This window comes from Rhyacophila brunnea, unplaced genomic scaffold, assembly GCF_057557595.1.
Source record: "Rhyacophila brunnea isolate RB1 unplaced genomic scaffold, BYU_Rbru_1.0 scaffold_20, whole genome shotgun sequence".
Classification (NCBI taxonomy): domain Eukaryota; kingdom Metazoa; phylum Arthropoda; class Insecta; order Trichoptera; family Rhyacophilidae; genus Rhyacophila; species Rhyacophila brunnea.
Genome location: NW_028232860.1, coordinates 14,063,993 through 14,084,824, shown reverse-complemented (window position 1 = coordinate 14,084,824; position 20,832 = coordinate 14,063,993). Strand labels below are relative to the sequence as shown.

At 32.8% G+C, this 20,832-nt stretch overlaps 1 protein-coding gene across 1 annotated transcript; it reads left to right on the top strand.

The window, feature by feature from the left end:
- The first annotated feature begins 160 nt into the window (after nucleotides 1-160).
- On the top strand, nucleotides 161-18,931 carry sip3 (septin interacting protein 3). Its single transcript, XM_085948619.1, has 10 exons — nucleotides 161-382; nucleotides 726-818; nucleotides 4,219-4,371; nucleotides 6,301-6,495; nucleotides 7,533-7,717; nucleotides 9,475-9,617; nucleotides 10,677-10,985; nucleotides 13,219-13,337; nucleotides 15,614-16,017; nucleotides 18,695-18,931. The coding sequence occupies exons 1-10, from the start codon at nucleotides 248-250 to the stop codon at nucleotides 18,765-18,767; spliced, it is 1,809 nt and encodes a 602-aa protein (XP_085804745.1). The 5' UTR covers nucleotides 161-247; the 3' UTR covers nucleotides 18,768-18,931.
- The last annotated feature ends 1,901 nt before the right edge of the window (nucleotides 18,932-20,832 follow it).

Sequence of the window (20,832 nt, the reverse complement as noted above, 5' to 3'; positions counted from 1 at the left end):
CATTAAAACTTTTTACTTTAGAAACGATTAAAACAAACCAATAGAGATGCCTCCACGTAACAACCTTTTGTCACCGGTATTTTCTATTGGTTAGAAAAAAAATCGGTTCTATGATTCGTCAGTTTTGGTGGATTGTTCCTTTTATATTTGTACGTTCTGTCATTTGACAACTAGGAAAGTGAAATTGTTGTGTTGTGCCAATCGGGAGAAAATTGTATTTTAATCCAGAAATATTTCTCAAATTTAAATGAAAATGAAGGCACTAGGTATAACAGTTGTGAGCCTTTCACTAACGGCTGCTGTTATAGGAAATGCTTATTACCAAAAGAAACAATTTTATCCATCTGTGGTTTATATCACCAAATCTAATGTTAGCATGGCTGTAAGTGAATGATTTTTTATCAATTCTTATGCTACCGGTTTCAATGAAGTATTGTAACCTCTTTAAGGCACTCCATAAGATTTCCTTGGCCGTCTGTATTCATTATATTGACAGCTCAGTGCCACAATTTACCACAATATTTTATATATTTCTGGATTTCGTAAGCCTGTCAGAATCCATACGTAGGTATCTTAAAATCCACATAGTGGAAAAAATTACGAGTTTGTGCAATGGGTTCGACTTTTACTTATTTAATTTTTTAAACTTACAAATAAAACAATGATATAATGAAACAAATTTCCTACTCCTGCCTTATAACACATTTTTATCCATTTTAATTTAGGTGATATATTTACAAGCATTCATTATGGTTCTTCTAATGGGAAAATTGATGAGAAAGGTCTTCTTCGGTCAACTTAGAGCAGCAGAATTTGAGGTAAATAAAAAAGTCTTCACATACCCATTATTATTATTATAAAAATTCAATGACCTATAGTAGATAAACATATATGTGGCCATTACCACATTTAAATATCTATGTAAGTAATATATAAAAAAAAGCATAGGTAAAATTGGTACTTTTTGATTAATTGAATCCATTATACATTTATTATGGCATGGCAATAAATAATTCTGTACGATTTTATCAAATATTTAGACATTTAAAGCTAAAAATATATTTGCAAAATTCTAAGATATATTTTGAAACCAAGATGAAGCTGAAAATTTAATGCATTATTTCATTACAGCCGTTCGCCTAATTATTAGCTTTCGTTGGAGATTATTGTCACATATTTTTGTGTCTTCATTATTGAGGTCAAATACCATTTGATCACTTAGAGAGACATCTTTAATCAAAGATGTTGAAAAGAGCCTTCTTCCACTATGGTTTTATTTTGAAAATGGAACTGAAAATACTGCTAATACTAGAAATACTAGAAATTGGACTATTAAGGGGGGACATGCTCAGCGTACGTCAAAATGGAGCTTTTTTCTATTTTCAAAGCATGATCTTGGACATTCCTTAAACGTTGTAGATAATCTATTTATATAATTTTGAAGCCTTATTATCCTTTATATTTATTTTAAACATTTGATGACTGCATAAAGTATTTTTATTACATAAATTAGTATTCTTTTAAACCTCTCGCTCTAATGTTTTACAATATAGTCATATTTCAGTACGTCCATGTGAAGTGGTGTTAAGATTTGTTATGTTTATTAATTTTTAAAAGCATTTTTAAAACCATTAGTAAAATTTATGTCGACATTATTATAGTGAAATATTTACGATAAAAAATTATATTGATAATCTCTGTGATCCCAAATTTGACAAGAATTAGGCATTTTAGTATTCAAAAAATGGGCAAGATTTACACATTTTAAGATAATTCTAAAGATACTGATTATAAGCTATGTCTTTGAACATTCAAATGTGATAAACATTCTACGAATAATGTTTGCTATATAATAATTATTGACCTAAGAATAAGGAAGTATTTTTTTGAAATACGCCATTTCTTTTGGCATTTCCCGGTAGCTAAGCTACAACATACGGGCCGTTAATAGAAGAAGTCTTATTTATGTTATTTCTGTCATGACGTGTATGAAGAGTCGTTAAGTTGCTAAACCTTACAAATATTAACATCCTCAGTTGTCATTCCGATTTTATTATATGCAATATTGCGGCTATTTTTTATGTTTATTGTAATTACTTACTATGAACGGTTTTACACAAATTTTATAGGATTTTTCAACTAAATAATGCCGAAGTGTATTATTATTGCCTGCTTATCTATTCATCATGATGGATTGTCTTTTTATACGCCATGAAAATCGGCAAATGAATGTCGTAGCAGTAGTGTGAAGTTGCCTGCAAATAAACCTGCAATGCCAACTCACTTGCAGCTAATTTCATTTGTGGACCAGTGTTCTTTTTTTTGGGTTCAATTCCATACATTTAGGCTCAACTCTATTCGCGAAGGAGGTTTTCAACATTTTTGGCTAATACTGATTAGCAAGTTCACACTAATTATGTTTTGAGATTTATTTATCGGGGTCGCACTGTGAGAAATATAATTATTTACATATTACAATACAATTACAAAAGAAGTTTTTTTTATAGAATTAACCATCATTACTCAGAACAATAGTAAATTAAGTAAAAAAAGTAAGATGTCAATAGCATTCTGCTATATTCTTTTTTATTTACAAACACCAATACAACTAGTTTCAGGCTAAGATGCATAGAATGTCACTAATTACTGAACACTAATCTGCGATTATTCGTGAAAATAGTGTTGGGTGTTTAGTCTATTAGTGTGCGCACGCACATTGCGTATAACTGTACACAACTGGTAGCGTGTGCCACTAGAAATAAACCTTACAGCTATCATAATAATTGCATATTCTAAACGGAAATCAAATAAATACAGTTTATAATGTCGTTTATTTCTGACAAAGCAGAATTATTTTGAGTACCGATTATCTATGCAAACACGAATTCCAGCAGTATTAACACTAGATTGACATCTATTATGTCAACAGACTCAATCTTAATTAAATATAAAATACACAAATGATGAATACACTGGGTAATACCACCGATAAAGCAATCAATAAATAGTTTAACATATTTAAGTATATTACATAATATTATGTAAATATTAATTTATAATTATTCAATTTATATACTGCAGTTTTCAAAGTTTTACAATTATATGTCAATTAAAAAATATTTTTATAATTATCCGGCAATCGGAATTTAAATGTTTTGATTGCAAAAAGCAATATTGCCATGTTAATTCAAATTTTTGCATTTGTCATTCCATTTTGATATATATGTTACACCGAATGTGCGAAATTGACTATTACATGAAATGGCCAAAATTTTGGCTAATTCATGCAACAGTCAAGCCTGTTGCCTTATTCATGAATTAGGTAAATTTTCTGCTTGGTACATGAATTCGCCAGGGTATGGAATTCTTGAACTGTCAACATGACAGAAGAAAAAGTAAATTTAATACGGATGGTTTTATTAGTTATAATTGGACATAATATAATATTATTATTATTAGGTTAGGTTAGGTTAGGTTAGGCTAGGTTAGGTTAGGTTTGGTTTTGTAATTCTGAATTAAAGTATTCAACTGAATGTCCATTTTGAGGTTAGCTATCAAGTGTCAACAAACTATCACAAACATTCAATCGACCAAGCATGAATCAAATCACGAAAATACTTTTCAATAAAATTCTTCCGTTATTATATTATAGTTCTAGATTTCTTTGCGCATAATAAATAGATATGAAAGTCATTGCAGTTACATATTGATTGGTATATTTTTATATTATAATCAATGACATTTGTTTAGTTTGATTAGTTGCAAAAAATACCACCGGAGCGCGATCATCTATTTTGACCATAGATAATATATGTACATTTTGACCAATGCACGAGCATTTTGATACATTTAGTTTAGTTGCAAAAAATACCACCGTAGTGCTACTATCTAATTTGTCCAAGACATGAACTAGACAGAAAAATTACTGCCGAATTCACGCACTCTCCAGATATTTTGTCTAATTCATGAATAAGGTAACGGGCTTGCATTTTTCATGATTTAGGCAAAATTTTGCCCATTTCATGTAATATTCAATTTCGCACAATCGGCGTAACATATATATGGCTTTTGCCATTATTTCGATATAACATAACATCGACATTGTAACACATGCAACTGGGACTAAAACATTCTTAAATCACCATCAATAGTGTTATGCAAAAAGTTTGTATTTCGTTGTAATATTGGGATGTAAAAATAATTGTTTCCTGTTTTTAGCATTTGGTGGAAAGATCGTGGTATGCCATCACCGAGACGTGTATAGCGTTTACCGTATTCCGAGACGATTTCAATCCAAAGTTTGTGGCGTTCTTTACACTATTACTATTTCTCAAATCGTTTCACTGGCTAGCGGAAGATAGAGTCGATTATGTAAGTTGAATTATCTTTATAATTCATTTAATACAATTTATACAGAGACCTGAATTGAGTGTTTGATGACAACATTAATTTAAAAATCTTGAACTGGTGGAAAAATGGTGTGATCACACACATTTATGTTGGTCAGTCTGTTTTTTCTGTTGGGTATCTGCTTTTTTGGTATCAATTGTATTACATAGTTGATAGTTATACATTTAGGTCATACATATAATATATTTATAAATTTATATAAATGTAATGAATTGTGAAGTATCATTTGGAGACGCCGTATTTACAAAAATCATACTTTTAGTTTTGACTTTTTTGCACCTTTGCGCTATTATAAAACTAGAGCTTATGATTTTCTCGACTTTTTTAGATTCTCGAGAAGAATCTTTGAGAATCGAATCCAAGAATATTTCATTCTTGAGAATTTGCAATTGGTTTATTGATTTCTCGAGTTCTTGAGAATCCTTGGGAAATCACCCTTTCCAGTCAATTTCTTTCACGATTTCTTTTTCCTTCAAAAATTTTCCAAAATAAATTCCATTTAGAAACAGATTCTAGACGTTTTTTTTTTTGTTTTTTACTATTCTGACCCGAATTTTTATTTTATTCCTGGTAAAGAACTAATCAAATTCTCAAGATTCTCATTGATGATTTCTCAAGATATGAGAATCTGAAAATTTCTAAAAAATAATTTCTCGAGAAATCTTGATCACTTTGATCACTACGTCTATATTGGCTACAAACTGCTTCATACCAATGGGCCGATTAATGAATATCCCCAATTGCCTTATAAAATGTCGAAAACTATGTATGCGTCAAACCTGTGAGAATATCTAAAAGCCTATCCTGTATGGTTAATCATTGGTAAATTTGCAGTACAGGTATTCTTCGCCTTATGACCAGAAAACAATTAGACTAAATAAATTTTCTTTGATTGGGTGTTGGTTTTCATATACACATATCGATTTGGAGGCGGATTAGTGTATGACGGTGCTAAAATGGGAATTACAATATTGCTTTGGAGTAATAGAAATCTATTAAACATTTCAAAAAACATCGCCAGCTAACAAAAAGACAAAGGGCTTATTTATTTGTGACGTATTGTGAACATGTGCTGTCAATTAAACCTTCAAGATAATGAAATTTCTTGATATCGCAGAGAAAGTTACAGACTTAAAAACATTATATGTAAACGATACAGCAGGCATTTTAATGCCTACGATATTTTGTGTATGAGGAAGTTTTAAAAAAAAACTTTATTCATCAAAACTCATTATTATTTTAAGATTAATAAATTTACACAGAAATGTGTTATATTGCTACACATTGCGAAGTGAACATAGTTATTATTATACAATACCACAATGAATGTCCATTACATGCCGTATTGACGTGGACTAGAATAACATGCTTAATATTGGGTGCCTAGTTGAGATATTGGCAGTTTATAGGAATTAGATTTTTGCTTACACGTTGGGATTTACCGTCAGCAAGTATGCAATGTGCCATTACTGATTTATAACTAATTATTATACTATAAAAAAACTCTGGGATTAGAAATGAAAAAATGCTCAATTTAAAAATAATGGGATTATCCTTTGCATATATTTAAATTTATTATATGTATGGAATACACTAATAACCAATTTACCAAAAAAAAGACAAATTGCTATATTTTGTATGAAACTCTACTTTCACCCGAAAGCATATGAACGTATTGCGGTCGAGGAATACCTGTATTCTCTAATAGTTGTAGTCAAATAATTAATAATATTATAAAATGACTATTATTTGTACCAAACTTTTGAAGCCTAATCTCCGATAAAATGAAAGTAAAGCTTTTTAAAAAAATGGCAATTTAAATAATTTGCCGTATAGTGTAATTTGTATTTGAAGGTGTTCGTTTCATTAATATTATTGTGTTTACTCCAGATGGAGAGAAGTCCTGTGATAGGGTTCCTCTTCCACATAAGAGTTCAAAGTCTTCTAGTGATGCTGGCGGGCCTGGATCTTCTATTCATCATGCATGCATACCAATCGACCATTGCTAAAGGGGCTTCTGTCCAGTTGGTATTTGGATTTGAATACGCCATACTCATCATTATGATCGTGAATATTTCAATAAAGGTAAATAGATAATTCAAAAATAAAATTTAATTTGATTTATTTTTACACACGGCGAACATTACAAATTATAGTTTTAAGACATTCACAACATGACATTTAAAAACAAAGAAATATTATGCAGTGTCACAAAAACAGTATAAAAAGTATGTAAATAGGTACAAAAACTATAAAGCATGGAATCACACTGAATGACCTAAGTGAACCCTATTTTAATCCTTTCTATGCCGCAATTAGTAAATTGGTGTAATTAATGCTTAATTAAGGTGAATATATTCACTTGCGGCAGTTAAACGTTTAAGAATTTATAAAACAACGCCCACCTATACTCATCTCACGTAGATGGAATAATATATCAACATCCGAAAAGATTTGGTTGAACTGAGTTATTGCCCTCTCAATTGGCATCACCAATGGCAGGCTAGTTCGGCATCTTGGGTGAACGAACAACTGACGCTCCCGATTTCTAAGTTAGTTATCAGGAACACACAAGTCAATACTAGCAAGAATGGCAGAGTTCTCATTTACAGCATGTATAAGTTGAAAAAAATACGTGGCCAAATATTGACATCTTCTAGCATTTCAACTACAGTATGTAAGCATACCTAAGAAAAGCCAGTTAGATTAAGGCACGGATAGTATCCATATACTTAACCTCAAATAAAGGAGTCGTATTTCAACTGATGTGGGGCCCAAACAATCGACCCACTCAAGCCGGCTTCTAACTAAGGAATTATAAAGTGTTTTTAATACAAAAAACATTTTCAAACGTAATGCCAAGATCCCTTATTTATGGTATTCGCAAAAGAACTCTGTCATGCATGGAATATTGGAAAAATATTACCCGTTCTCGGCTCTGGTAAACGATAAAATATTGCGTTTTTCAATATTGAAGTCCAGTTTGTTACGCCTGACCCAATCTAATATATTATCTATATCAAGTTGGAGTTGACGACAATCGTCCAAGGTGACAACTTCCATGAAGAGTTTCAAGTCATCAGCGAACAATAGATTTTTCATTAGATTTGTGATATTTTCAGTATGTCCTTCACGCGGTCGACTCATACTGGGAGAGTCCATGGGAAAGCAAAGCAGTTGTCTTGCTGTACACCGAGCTTATAGTCGGTCTCTTGAAGGTGCTGCTGTACCTCTCATTTGTATTCATCATGGTGCGGAAATACACATTGCCACTTTTCGCGTTCAGGCCTATGTACTATACAATGAGGTCAGTAATATTATTTTTTTAGTATCTATTTAATGATAACAATTGTGTGAAATAACAAATATCGCTAATATGACATATAATCAAAGGATATCATACAAATATTTCATGTAAACGCATTGTGCATCAAAATTATAATATTATGTGCATTGGTAAATTAAAAATGTGGTAAATTTTTAATGGCATCCATTTTGTTATTCTTGTTTCAATTAGCTACCATTATCACACGTTTAATGTTTGCTGATTAGATATTGTTATCTTGAGACGCTGCATTTTAAAAATAAATTAATTTAACAACCACATTTATTTCACTAAGAATAAAGCATAATTATTGATAAAAAAAACATTGCTCCTTATTTCGTTATCGATTCTATTATAATATGTACAGGTGGCCCTCGACTTTCGTACGTTCTACTTTCGTACAATTTGCTATTTTGTACATTTCTTAAAATTTAGATTTTTGTTGAACATGCAAGAACTGTGCGTTTCCATGCAGTTGGTACTCTCTCCTCTGCTCCTCGTCACCTCAAATATGTAAGATTAAGGGATAAGGGTGGTATTCAACTATCTCTTGGCAAGTTTATAAAGAAAGCACCCGGGGGTCTATTCTATTCACAAGGCGGCTATCGAGCACTATCGACGGTAGTTTATCATTCGACCATGTTTAGGAAAAAGGGCGTAACCCACACAGAACAAATTTTACAGGAGAGGCAAAAAACGTTTTTTGAATGGTTTTGGTTCAATATTAATAAACAAAAATAGGCACAGACATTGGGTGCCTATTGATTGATGATTTGGTGTAATATCTTTTCTATCTACTAATAATAAATTAAAGAAGTTATTATGGAAAAATCATTAAAATTGAGGGTAAACACTTTTTTCCTTGAATTAAAACTTAATTAAAACTCAATTAAAACCTGAATTTAGATAATAAATTGGCATTTACGGCTTACTTCGTTTTTGCAGAACGTGTATATAGTTGTATACATTGTTAATATCTAATAAATGCACTTTTCGAAAAATCGAGGGTTACTCCTTTTTTCCTAAACGCAGTCGATATTATTTATGTATTGAGGTGGTTAATACAATTGTTACAGTAAGTTAACTGTCTAAACTGTCAAAAAGTGCTATGTTTTAACAGCCCCTCTCTTGGCTGTGTTAACTTTTATAGAGAGGTTGACAGTTTTATTTTGTTACAGTTAACTTATTGTAACAATTTTAATTCTCAATACATAAATATGATAAACTACCGTCGATAGCCGCATTGTGTATAGAATACACCCCTGGTTGCTAGTACGCCTCATTAAATTTATTATACCCATTGGTAAATAAATATTTTAAAGTACACTTTTTGATGTTTTTTTTACATTACTCTACTTTTATTCAACATTCATACACATTTTCAGTAACCAATTACATATGAAAGTCGAGGGCCGCCTGTAGTTGTCAATTTTATTATTCATTCATTCTAGTTTTTATTTTTTACTTTGTATATTATGTTGGAGAGATAAAGATGCTTTCTCACTTAGCAAATGCACACCGCCGTTTGCAATACGAATTGATGATGTGATGTGGGCCTTATTTGCTTTAATCAAAGATTTGATTTAGGATTTATGTCATAATTATGTTCTATTATTTATTTTACATACACAAATATTCTAATGTATCAACATGTTTAGTAATTTTATGTGTGTACTGTTCTTTTCAATGTCAAATCATTTACCTCCTCTAACAAGCAGTCTACATTTGGTTTGTTTTAGGAGTTTCAAGAAAGCTTTCAACGATGTAGTCCTGTCGAGACGAGCCATTCGAAATATGAATACTTTGTATCCCGATGCCACCGATACTGAACTTGCCGCTGTCGATAATGTCTGCATCATATGCAGGGAAGAAATGAGTTCAGGTCAGTTACCTATTATTGTATTGACTCTTTATTTGATACAATAGTTTTCATTGATCAAATAGCCAAGTTTTAAAAGAGAGAATATAATACTAGCATAGGTATGTCAGGAATTTGTCATATGGATGTAGTTACAATCCTTACATGTAATGCTTGTAGCGACTTTTGCGCTGATCCATCGGCTGTCGGTTTGTAACACAAACACAAAAGCGTGCAGTGCTCGAGAACTCGAACAACAGGATTCGCGTTGAGATGGTGTGCAGTCCATACAAATTTGTGTTACATTACACGCGTCCGGACCCATCATTAGATTTATTTACCAGTAAGCAGGTTTAATAATTTTAATCGTAACATGCAAATGTGTATCAGTCTAACGACAAAATCGTTCCATTGATATCCGCCGATAAACTATTATAATTATTTACTGGTTGTTTTTATTGTGTATTCTCAATATGAAAAAATAGCAACTAAAATCCAATACGTGCCTTCCTCAATAATATAATTGGCATATTATATTTTGCTGCAATTAATTTCAATAATATTGTATTTTAATAATATGACTTTTTCACTTTAGTCGACTTGGCCTTAGTCGAGCTGCTCCTGTTAACTCAAGGTTTTTTCACAGATTATTTCAGTTATTCAAATTCTGGAGCCCCCAGGGACCCTTCAGGAACCCTTGTAATATTTTGTAAAATCTCGAAAAACACATTACATATGTATTAGTTTCAACAGGGGTAAAAGCAAGATAAACATGTTCACTTTACATCTGGGTTACTGGTTACAAAATAAACATTGTGTATATACAAGTGTTTTTAAATATACTTTGTGTATGTATGTGTATTTAAGTGTTGTGTAATAATAATAACCATGAGCTGAATATTAAACCAAGCTAATCTTTCAAAATGCCAAGAGTTTTAGGTAACTTTTAAGTAGCTTAAAAATTCTCATGAAACCCTGGTCTACACCAATATTAATATACAATATTTTATATTATTGTGTTTCCAGTGTTTAACGAGGAATTCATTCTAAATGGTGTAAATATAATTTTCAACCATATTCCAGGTGCCAAGAAATTGCCGTGCAACCACATATTCCATGCGTCGTGCCTGCGCTCATGGTTCCAGCGCCAGCAGACTTGCCCCACATGCCGGCTTAACATTTTGAGGGGGACAGGAACGGCTAGCGCGGCGCCTCCCGCTCACCAAGCCAACGCTGCCAATGCGGCCGATGCTCCCGCCCAGGCCCCTCCGCAGGCGCCCCCGCATCCTGCTAACCCGGCCAATCCTGTTAATCCTCTGCGGCCGACGGTGCCGCCTAATATTCAACCGAATGTCGCACAGATGCTAGGAGGCGCCATTCCTAACTTTACACGTATGCAATAATATATTTTATTTTATTTTACAAATTTTTTATTTATTTATAACAACATATCCAATGATAGTGTTTATACCTACTCCATAGTTATTTGAAAGAAATAGCAAACAATAATTTTGTTTGGTTACTTTGAATATTGAAGTAATATTTTCATAATTTATTTCTAAAACCTTAACCAATAATTCAATATTTGTGGCAAACGACATTTTTTGTTTAAACCGTGAATAGTTGGTTTTAATGCTAGTTTTTTTTCTGTCATGTTGTATTTTACAATTAGAATCATATACCATTTATTATTAGCTGGTCAACGTTTAATTGCAATAAATATATAAATTTTAATTGCAAAATAAAATTTCAGATATCAGCATTTGTTTGTATCATTTTATTTTATCTGCCACTAATTTTTTTCACAATTTTCTTTATGTGATTTTTGCCGAGTTATATTCCGGGTCTTGAAAATTCACATGTTGCTTTTCAGTGTGTGTTTAGACCCAGAGTATCCACCAAATTGGTTGTTATCATTTAACATCCATTTCTCATAAAAAGGAATATCTGTTAATACAACCTCCACTCCATGGAGGCCCATATGTATTGTAATCCTCTTAAGATCGAACATAGTGATGTAATGTAAATTTAATTATATGACGTGTCTTTATCTCCAGATTTATTTATAATATATACTTGTCAACATTGAGCAATAAAACATCTGTTCGCACAGTGTAAAATCTGTGTTTATTCATAAAATTAATACTGTCTTCTACATGAGACCACATGTTAGATTCTGGAAGGTTAATATTGGCAAACTTATTAAAATCCGAAATGCCGTACGTTTCATATTTATACATGTTTATAATTAAATTATTATTTTTTTATTCAATATTAAATATATATAATTTTGAAAAAACCTCAGAATCATAACTATTAAAAAAAAATCCTTCTTTCACCGTCCGGATCGGTGCTTGTAATATTCCATTAGCCTTTCCATTGCCGGAATTTGAAGACTTCTCACAACATAGTTGTTGGGATTAATTCGCATGAGTCATGGACGGATCTTTAGGTTAATTTCTTTTAAAATTAAAAATTTCACTTAGTCTAACTTTTATCGGGGCTCTTTTCTAATAGGTAGTTATGTTTTTATATAAAATTATGTATTTTCATTTCATAATCTTTATTTTTTATTTGCCTGACAGTTTCGTTATCTATTTACATATTATGTTGGTACAGAAAAACCTCGTTAGTAAGAACACTGATAATTCGAAATTTGCCGTAATTCGAAATTTTCGCGAAAAAAAAGTCCCTTGAACACTATTTTCATATAAAACCATACCTTTAATTCGAATTTCGTAATTCGAAATTATTTCAGTGTCCTGTCATATAAAGATATTCAATAAATCGTAATAATGTACACTATTTCATGAGTCGGTCATTGAAAATTGTGACAGACTTTTTTTAAAACATCATAAATTGCTTAGTTTATGAAGGTAATAAAAATAATCCTGACATTTTATGACCCAATTTGGTAGGCACATCTATGATCGGAAACGAAATTCAAAATTTTTGTGTTTTTCCCCCATACATTTCATAATTCGTAAATCGAATTTTTTTTCGATTTTCGGTCCCATGGAATTTGTATTAACGAGGTTTTACTGTACTACATCTATGCTTATTAATACTATTCTGTGGCTTAAGCATCGGCCTATAGCGTCGTGGGTCCCAGGTTCGAATCCTTGGACTTGTAAGGGAACATATTGTTTTTCAATTTGTGTATGAGTCGTATGGACCGAATAGGTTGAGCAAGTGGCTGACACCCATTTCTCGTAAAAACAAAAATCTGTTAATACAAACCTCCACTCTGTGGAGGCCCATATGATCTTATTACGATTGGACATGGTTGGAGAATATATGAGATTTATTGAAATTTTGATAGTAATAAGAACATCTACTTAGTTCGGAGGACTGTTGTGAGAGAGAGAAATTTATGTTATTCTTTTTTGATCACTATCATGATATCTGGTATTGTTTAGTGTCTCCACGTACTATCGAAATATTGTCAATTCTCATGTGTTATTTGCCCCTATATTGTACTTGAGCCATTAATGGAAGTGTGACTGATTGACATAAGCTGATACGTGATGGCGACCATAGACACTAATATAAGTCGCCTCTCCTACTTCTTGTGAGTTACATCAACATTATAATTTTTATATGATTTTGTCTTGTTTATTTTTAGCCCTGATGGGATTCTCATGGCCCCCTCCGCCGATGCCGCCTAATTTAGCCACATTGACTCCTGCCGAATTGAGTCGAATGGAAGGCAGAGAACGCCAAAATATTGAAGCCAGAATTCAGGTACCTATGTATTTATTGACGATTTGATTTCAGAATCTGTCAATGGCCAAAGCTGGATTTTTATAGAAAATTTTTCCTGGTTATATAACCCTATGTGGGTCTTGGCCTCCTCCAGCATCTGCCTTCATCCAGGTCTGTCCAAGGCCAGTTCCCTTGAGTTTAAGATGCCCAGTCTTAAAATCTGACTCAACACTATCCTTCCTTCTTGTACGAGGTTGACCAGGACTTCGTTAGCCTTTAGGCTTCCCGAATGTCAGTTTCTTTGTCATGTGTGGCTCATTTATCCTGTGTAAATGGCCCAGCCACCTGTGGCAGCCTAATTTGATGGAATATATGATGTGCGTGGCGGGGCCCCCTTACAAAGCATATAGCTCGTAATTGTTATCTTCATCTCCATCCCGATTGTGTGTCATTGACAGTCTCAAATTCGAACTTGTTCAGTGCATAATCTCAATTCATTTAGAAGTATTCTTGGAGAGTTTCAACCTACGAATACGATGAAAAGTATTTTAGTTATTTGAGGATGAACAAGGAAACATTTGACTTATTGTTGGGAAAATTAAAAGAGGCATTACAAAAGGATGATACGCATTTCAGATGTTCTATAACACCCGAGGAACAACTTTTTAAACTCTCTTTTATAAACTGCTCCTATCAAAACATCCTCCATCTTGCAAAATCACTAGGTGACGCAATAAAATTAACCAACACGTTTGTTCGCTGGGAGACTCACTAGGTGACTAATAATCACGTAGCGAGGCGTGCAGTGTGGCCATTGCGATAGTATAGTGTGCGTCCGTTCACTAGGATCTAGGATAGGTAGACTAGCTAGGATAGGTCACCTAGCACGTAGCTTAGCACTGAGCACCAAGCAAGGCACCTACCTATGTGGCCTCGGCCTAAGCGACATAGCACACTATGAGTGGCCGTGCAATCCGTGAGAGGTGTAAAAAGCAAGTGGCATTTAGGTCCTGTGCGCCGTGCGCGCGTTGCACAGCTTATTGCTGTGTAGTATGTGTTTTGTACAAAACATGTTTCATGTGTCAGTTCAATGCTTTCGAACATTGCACCTTCGTTAGACCAAAGTGACATTTGTTGCCTACACCATGGTCTCCCAAACTATGGGTCGCGAGCGAATATTCAGTGGGCCCTCGCCACTATATACATGAATTAAAAAAAATATTTTTGCAGTTCACGATAAAATTCGAGCGTTCATGAAAAAGCTTATGTTGTGGAAAAGTTGTATTGAGAATGGCAAGTATGATTGTTTTGAAACACTTGAAACTTTTATTATTGAAAACCAAGTACAGCCTAAGATGAATGTACTGTCTGAAATTTCCAGTCATTTATCACTGTTAATAAATAACTTTGACGACTATTTTGGGGAAGAGATGAAAAAGTTTGATTCGTTGCGTTGGATTTGTAATCCATTTCAAGACGACTTACCAACTAGTATGTCAATAAAAGCAAGTGAAGAACTCATTGATATATCAGAAGATACGTCACTGAAAAATAGTTTCAATCGTAAACAGTTAACGAAATTCTGGCTCTCGGTTGCTGATAATTATCATTGCCTGTTCGATGAAGCTATGAAAGTCCTCCTCCTCTTTACTACCTCATATCTATGTGAGGTCGGATTTTCGGCTATGGTTAACATTAAACTAAATACCGAAATAAATTGGATATATCAAACTCACTGCGATTAAAAGTAACTGAAGTTGAAGTTGATGCTAAAACTGTAATGAAGAAAAATAAGAAACAAATACATCCTTCCCATTGAAATAACTTTGTAAAAAAACCTTGCAGGTGTAGGTATTTAAGTAATATTTTTTTTTATTTAAGTTGTGTTTCTTATATCAACAGTCTTTCATTCATATTGGTAACACTTATAATTTTTTTTTTTTTAATTTCAATTAGAACAAAAGGCAGCATTAAGTAGTTCCACGACTGACTACTAGGGGATCTGAGCATTACCAATATGTATGCCCTCTTTTCTCTAACAGAGACAATAGACAGCTAAGAGGTGGGTCCCAAGATTGGAAATTTTTGTTAGATGGGTCGGAGCCCAGTCAACTTTGGGAACCACTGGCCTACACTATTCATTCTTTTATATATATTTCTAGGCTACTTTCACTTTTAATGGATGACACCAGATACGTGTAAGTAATTATATCGGAACATAATTACAATTGTTTCCATTCCAGTTCAGAATATGTATGGCTACTAATTAAAAGAAGTACAAGTGGCTTAAAAATATCATTTAATATATTTTCCAGTGCCTAAGAAACATTCAAGTGATGTTGGACGCCTCCGTGATGATGATGCAACAGTATTGGGCGGTCGCTCACCGCTTCCCTCCCATGGCCGATCCCAAAGATGCCACCACCCAAACAGGCGATGCGCCCAAAGATCAAGACCAAGACAAGTTAGACGGCAGCAGCAGTGCGGGCTGCAGCAAACCGTCCACTTCTAAAGCAGATGCGCCGACGGCCGACGCGCCCGCTGCCTCAGAGGCGGCGTTCGCGCCTCTTGAAAAGAAACCGGTGTCGACTGAGAACGACTCGCTACATACACAAGCGGGTGACAGTGTCCGCAGTAAAGAGGACACAGCTGATACTAGCAAGGGGGCGAGTGCAACTAATGAGGCAGGGGAGTCTGCTGGAGATAGTAGTCCTAACAGGTAATATTATCATTTTATGTGATATATATACATGGGAGATGAAGTCAGCTAATGCTGTCACCTATATGAAAGTATGGTATACAAGACTGCTATCGAGGGTAGTTTATCATATTTATGTATTGAGGCCGTTAATTGTTACAATAAGTTAACCGTTTGAACTGTCAAAAAGTGCTATGTTTTAACAGCACCTCTCTTGGCTGTGTTAACTTTTAGAGCGAGATGGACAGTTTTGACGGCTAACTTATTGTAACAATTATAATACCTCAATACATAAAAAATATGATAAACTACCCTTGATAGCCGCCTCGTGTATAGAATAGATGAGCTGGTATCAGTACCGTATCGGTATTGAACGATTTTGTCCACGTGACCTTTTTTTTCTTTTTCTTGGAAAGTTTCGTATCGAAAATAACGTGTAGATATTCAAGTCAGCGGCGGCTGGTCTAACATCATACAAGTGCACTGCACTGCTTGCATTGCTATGAAACATCGTAAATCATAATTTTTCTTCATAGGTTTTTAATATTATCGCTCACTTATTGTAATGCAAACCATAATCCGATGTGCCCATATTGTCAATAGGTGATAATACAGTCAATATGCACCGTATACGTCATCCTCACTGAAATCATTTGCGCCCGGGCAATATATTTAGTTTACTTAAAATGAACCCAAAGCTTAGTATGAACTAAAGCCATTAAAAAACAACTTAAACCGTGCTAATAGTTTTCGCCATGCGTACGTTCCAGAATATCGTGCGCCGACCGGGTAAAATGACATCATATTGGTCTGAGTAGAGAGCAATTACAGATTTGAATTATGGTTTGTTATTATAGATGCTGTAGCTTACTGTTCACGGTCAAATTATGTTTAGTATCATATTTAGCAATCTCGTATGTGAAATGCCTGTAAAACTAAAAACAATAGAATTCATTATTTTATAAATTTAAAATCAGTAAGAAATATAATGTCGGTTAGATAATTTGATTTATGTGTAGGTACTCCAATTTAAATCAGTGAAGATAAAAATAATTTTGCTACCTACCGCATTTCTGGAAAATTAATATTTCATTATCCTGTGTGTTGACTAAACGCGAAATGATGTCGGTTATTTACAATATAGAAAATTATTAATTTATGAATTCTAGTGATGAGCTAATAAATCTTAATACTCTTTCACAAAGTGCAGTTTCACAATAATCATTATTCATACAGTATACAAATTGCTAAAGATACCTAATGTACTTATATAGAATAAGATGGCTTCCGTTAAAAGTAAGAGGTATTTATCTACTATAAGAGATACAATCGTTTCTTAAAACTAATCCAATAAAGATTTAAGTAACTCGCATCATGTTTTATTAAAAATATAAAATATACAGGTAATTTCCCAAATGTCAATAACCTTTTGTCAATTTTTTTGATTTCATTTTTCAATAAGGTAAGTTTCCAGCGCACCCTCAAAAATTACAATCCAAAAAATCACCGGCCGCCACTGATTCAAGTGCTAATCTATAGTTTTGATCTATGTTCCTCTTTATATCATTTTGACTAAAACTGAAAAACTGAAACATGCATTCACTTTTTTAACCAACTGCACAACTAAACACATTTTAGGTAGTGTTATTTGAATTTTAAATTTTAAGTAGGTCTCGTTCACCAACCCCCTGCAATTTCATTGGTCACATGTTAAAGTAGGAATTAAGAATAGACTAATTCTTATCTTGCTTTACATCTCCTCTCTATGTCTATAATCTAAAATGTGTAGGTGACTTTAATTATTTTATATCACTGTGTGTAAAAAAGTGAATTAAAATTAAAATAAAAGTGTGAAAATAATAAGAAATCTGTATTGATGAAAGCACTTTTGTTATGTTGCTTATAATTAATGATTATTGTTTCTTTGTGGAGTATCAAACGGAATCTCTGATAAAATTCTTTAAATATGTTACGGTAGTATAAGTTCGGTAAAATGGGGTGAATAGGAACGTTTCAGATTTCATATTCAATTTAAACCCTATGCTGGTTGACTGGAAAGTTAAGTTTTCTTGCCAAAAGTTGTGTTTGGTGAATGGGAATGCTCATTATTCACTCGCCATCAATATTTTCCCAAAATTATGATCTGTTCCCATTCACCAGCGAGACGGGGTCAATAGGAACGGAAGGGAAAACTGCAAATTTTAATAATGTAACATGATTGAATTAAGAAACATTTATTTAGAAAATTGATATTGTATTATTTCTTTAATCAGTGATTAGCTGGAACAAAAGTGGGTACCTACCTATTTAATGACGTTGAGTTCATTCTTGGCCTAGACACTTTAGACAAAGTTTTATGCAAAACATGCGAATCGCGACAAACTTTTTTACGTCTAATGAATAAAAAACGGTCACGTTATCTGTCCTATCGGAGTTTCCATAAGGCAGGAAAATTAATTATCTGTCAAATAACATACATACATATTGGAATGCAAACAGTAGCATTTTAGCAATTGTAGCACTCTGAATCTACCCGGGAACTGTTCCTAATCACCCCGTTTTACGGTATTATGTAATCTTCGTTACCTATAGAAACCTGTACATATTTAATTAGTTTATGGGGAGGTTTTCTTATTTGAAATAATCTATTTTGAATTGATTTTGTTAACGTGAATCTCTTTGATATCCATTGTTGCAGTGAATTAGTACAAAATGAAGATAAGGATGAACTGCGGCGTAGACGAGTGCAAAAATTCAACCACGAACACTGACTTGGTTCCAGTACAGATCTAATATCTATTTAAAACAAATGGACTGTATATTAAGTGATTACTTAAAATATATATCATGTGAATAGGGGAGTACCCGATACTGTCTGAATGATACCGGCGAAATCGTTGTTTTTATTTATACTTAAATACATTATTTATTAACATATCACTATATAGAAAAAAATATTTTATATTTCTTTATACATGTTAATGTAGTATCCAGGTTCTTGTGATCTCTTAATCTTTATTAAAAAAACTTTTGTACCTTTTTATTACAATAGTAATGATAAATCCAGGTACCCAGATTTTTAAAATCCTTTCACCGGTTTCTCATGTTATTTATGTTGGCTTTTAATCTGTTGTAGAATAGTACAAAATTTTTATGCATAAATATTTTTGCAGCGCTGTCGGTGATTGACCGTAGTATGCACACAAAAAACTCTTTTAATGTATACATCAATGACCTACCACACCAACAGAAATGTTGGAATTACAGTGTAATCAAACATTGATGAATGCATTTTTGTGGAAACTATCTCAGCAATTTTATCAACTACAAAAAATTTTTTTTAAGGATTAATCAGTTTCGCTAAAAAGACAATACTCACATTTGGAAGCACTTACCATGAGGTTTAAAAAGAATAAATTTTCTTCTCGACAAAAGTCATATTAGACACAGAGATAGACTATAAAGCATAAACTGTATTTTGATTGTACACAGTAATATTTTTTCATTCGGTCTCATTTCTATAAATTATTTTAGTTTTAACATATTTCTGTAGTTGGAATGATTGAAATTATAAACTATTTTGTACATTCCATATCTTCCCATTACTAAAAGCTTAAAAAGCCAAAGCTTAAAAATGTTGTCAACTACTGAGTTAACCTATTATAATTATGGAGTAATATAAACTGTTCTTATACAACGGTGAAGAATAGTTTTTTAGCACTGTTAATGTTTTTTTTTACTTACGTAATTTACGATTAAACGCGATTGTGCATCTAAATAATGAAACTTCATTTTATAAAAAAAATTAGGTTTAAAACACTAATGCATGCCATCTTTTACTCAGTGTGCCCCTAGAAAATAAATCTCACAAGTATGAAGAGGTACATGTAAATCTGCAGAACGAATTGACTTGGAGATGATTTAATCATTAGCCTTAGTAACCTCTATTTCAGTTTCAGTTTATATATGTATGAAAAGTCCACCTGGATAGCAGGATATAACATATTCGATACGCGTCAGCTTATAAAGTCATAGGTCTCGAGTTCAAATCCCAGGTCTGGCAAAATCACATGTCGTTTTTCAATATGTGTGGGCCCATACATAGCATGGGCTCGATAGTTTGAGCAAGTGGTAAATATCGAATTCTCATAAAATCTGCTTCGAAACTACTTCATGAAGCGGCCAAGATTCATATCTGATTGTAGTCAGTCATTTAAAAAAACAATACATTTTCTTTCTATGTATTGTATGTGAAATCTGCAAACTGAGAGAGTGGGAAGTTTTTTTATTATTAATATTTTTAAATCACTTTTTTGTATAATTGTTATACTTTATACTACGAAGCACATAATTAACTAAATATTTTTATTTTAATTATATAAAAAACAATTATAAGTATATATTTTGCGAGTAATTGAATACATAAGTCAACTAAAGGTAATTTCAAATTTGTTTCGTTGGCAAATGAATACACAAAATAAAATAAGTAGTAAGTACCAAATAGGTGAATCTGAGATATAGGGGTTATTATGAATACTTTGTTTAGTTTTCATAAAGACACTATTTTATTAGCTATAGATATAACATACAATCTTAATGTTCTTAGAAGAAGAAAATACAATTTATAATTAAAAATTGTAAGAAAACATGTTTGAACAACGATATTTTAGAAAAGCACTACGTCGTAAGACTAGTTTCTTAAAAAAAGGACTAAGTGTCACGCCTTATATCGAAAATGAAGAACTAAGTCTCGTGACACATGTTAACCAAACGGCACTTAGTGCCTATTTTAAAAATAATCACATTTGTCTCTTACACCCAAAGCCATCTTTGAAT

Coding starts and splice junctions, on each gene's coding strand:
- sip3 (XM_085948619.1), top strand. CDS start 248: ATGAAAATGAAGGCACTAGGTATAACAGTTGTGAGCCTTTCACTAACG. Junction 9,618..10,676: donor CAGGGAAGAAATGAGTTCAG/GTCAGTTACCTA, acceptor ACCATATTCCAG/GTGCCAAGAAATTGCCGTGC. Junction 13,338..15,613: donor ATATTGAAGCCAGAATTCAG/GTACCTATGTAT, acceptor TATATTTTCCAG/TGCCTAAGAAACATTCAAGT.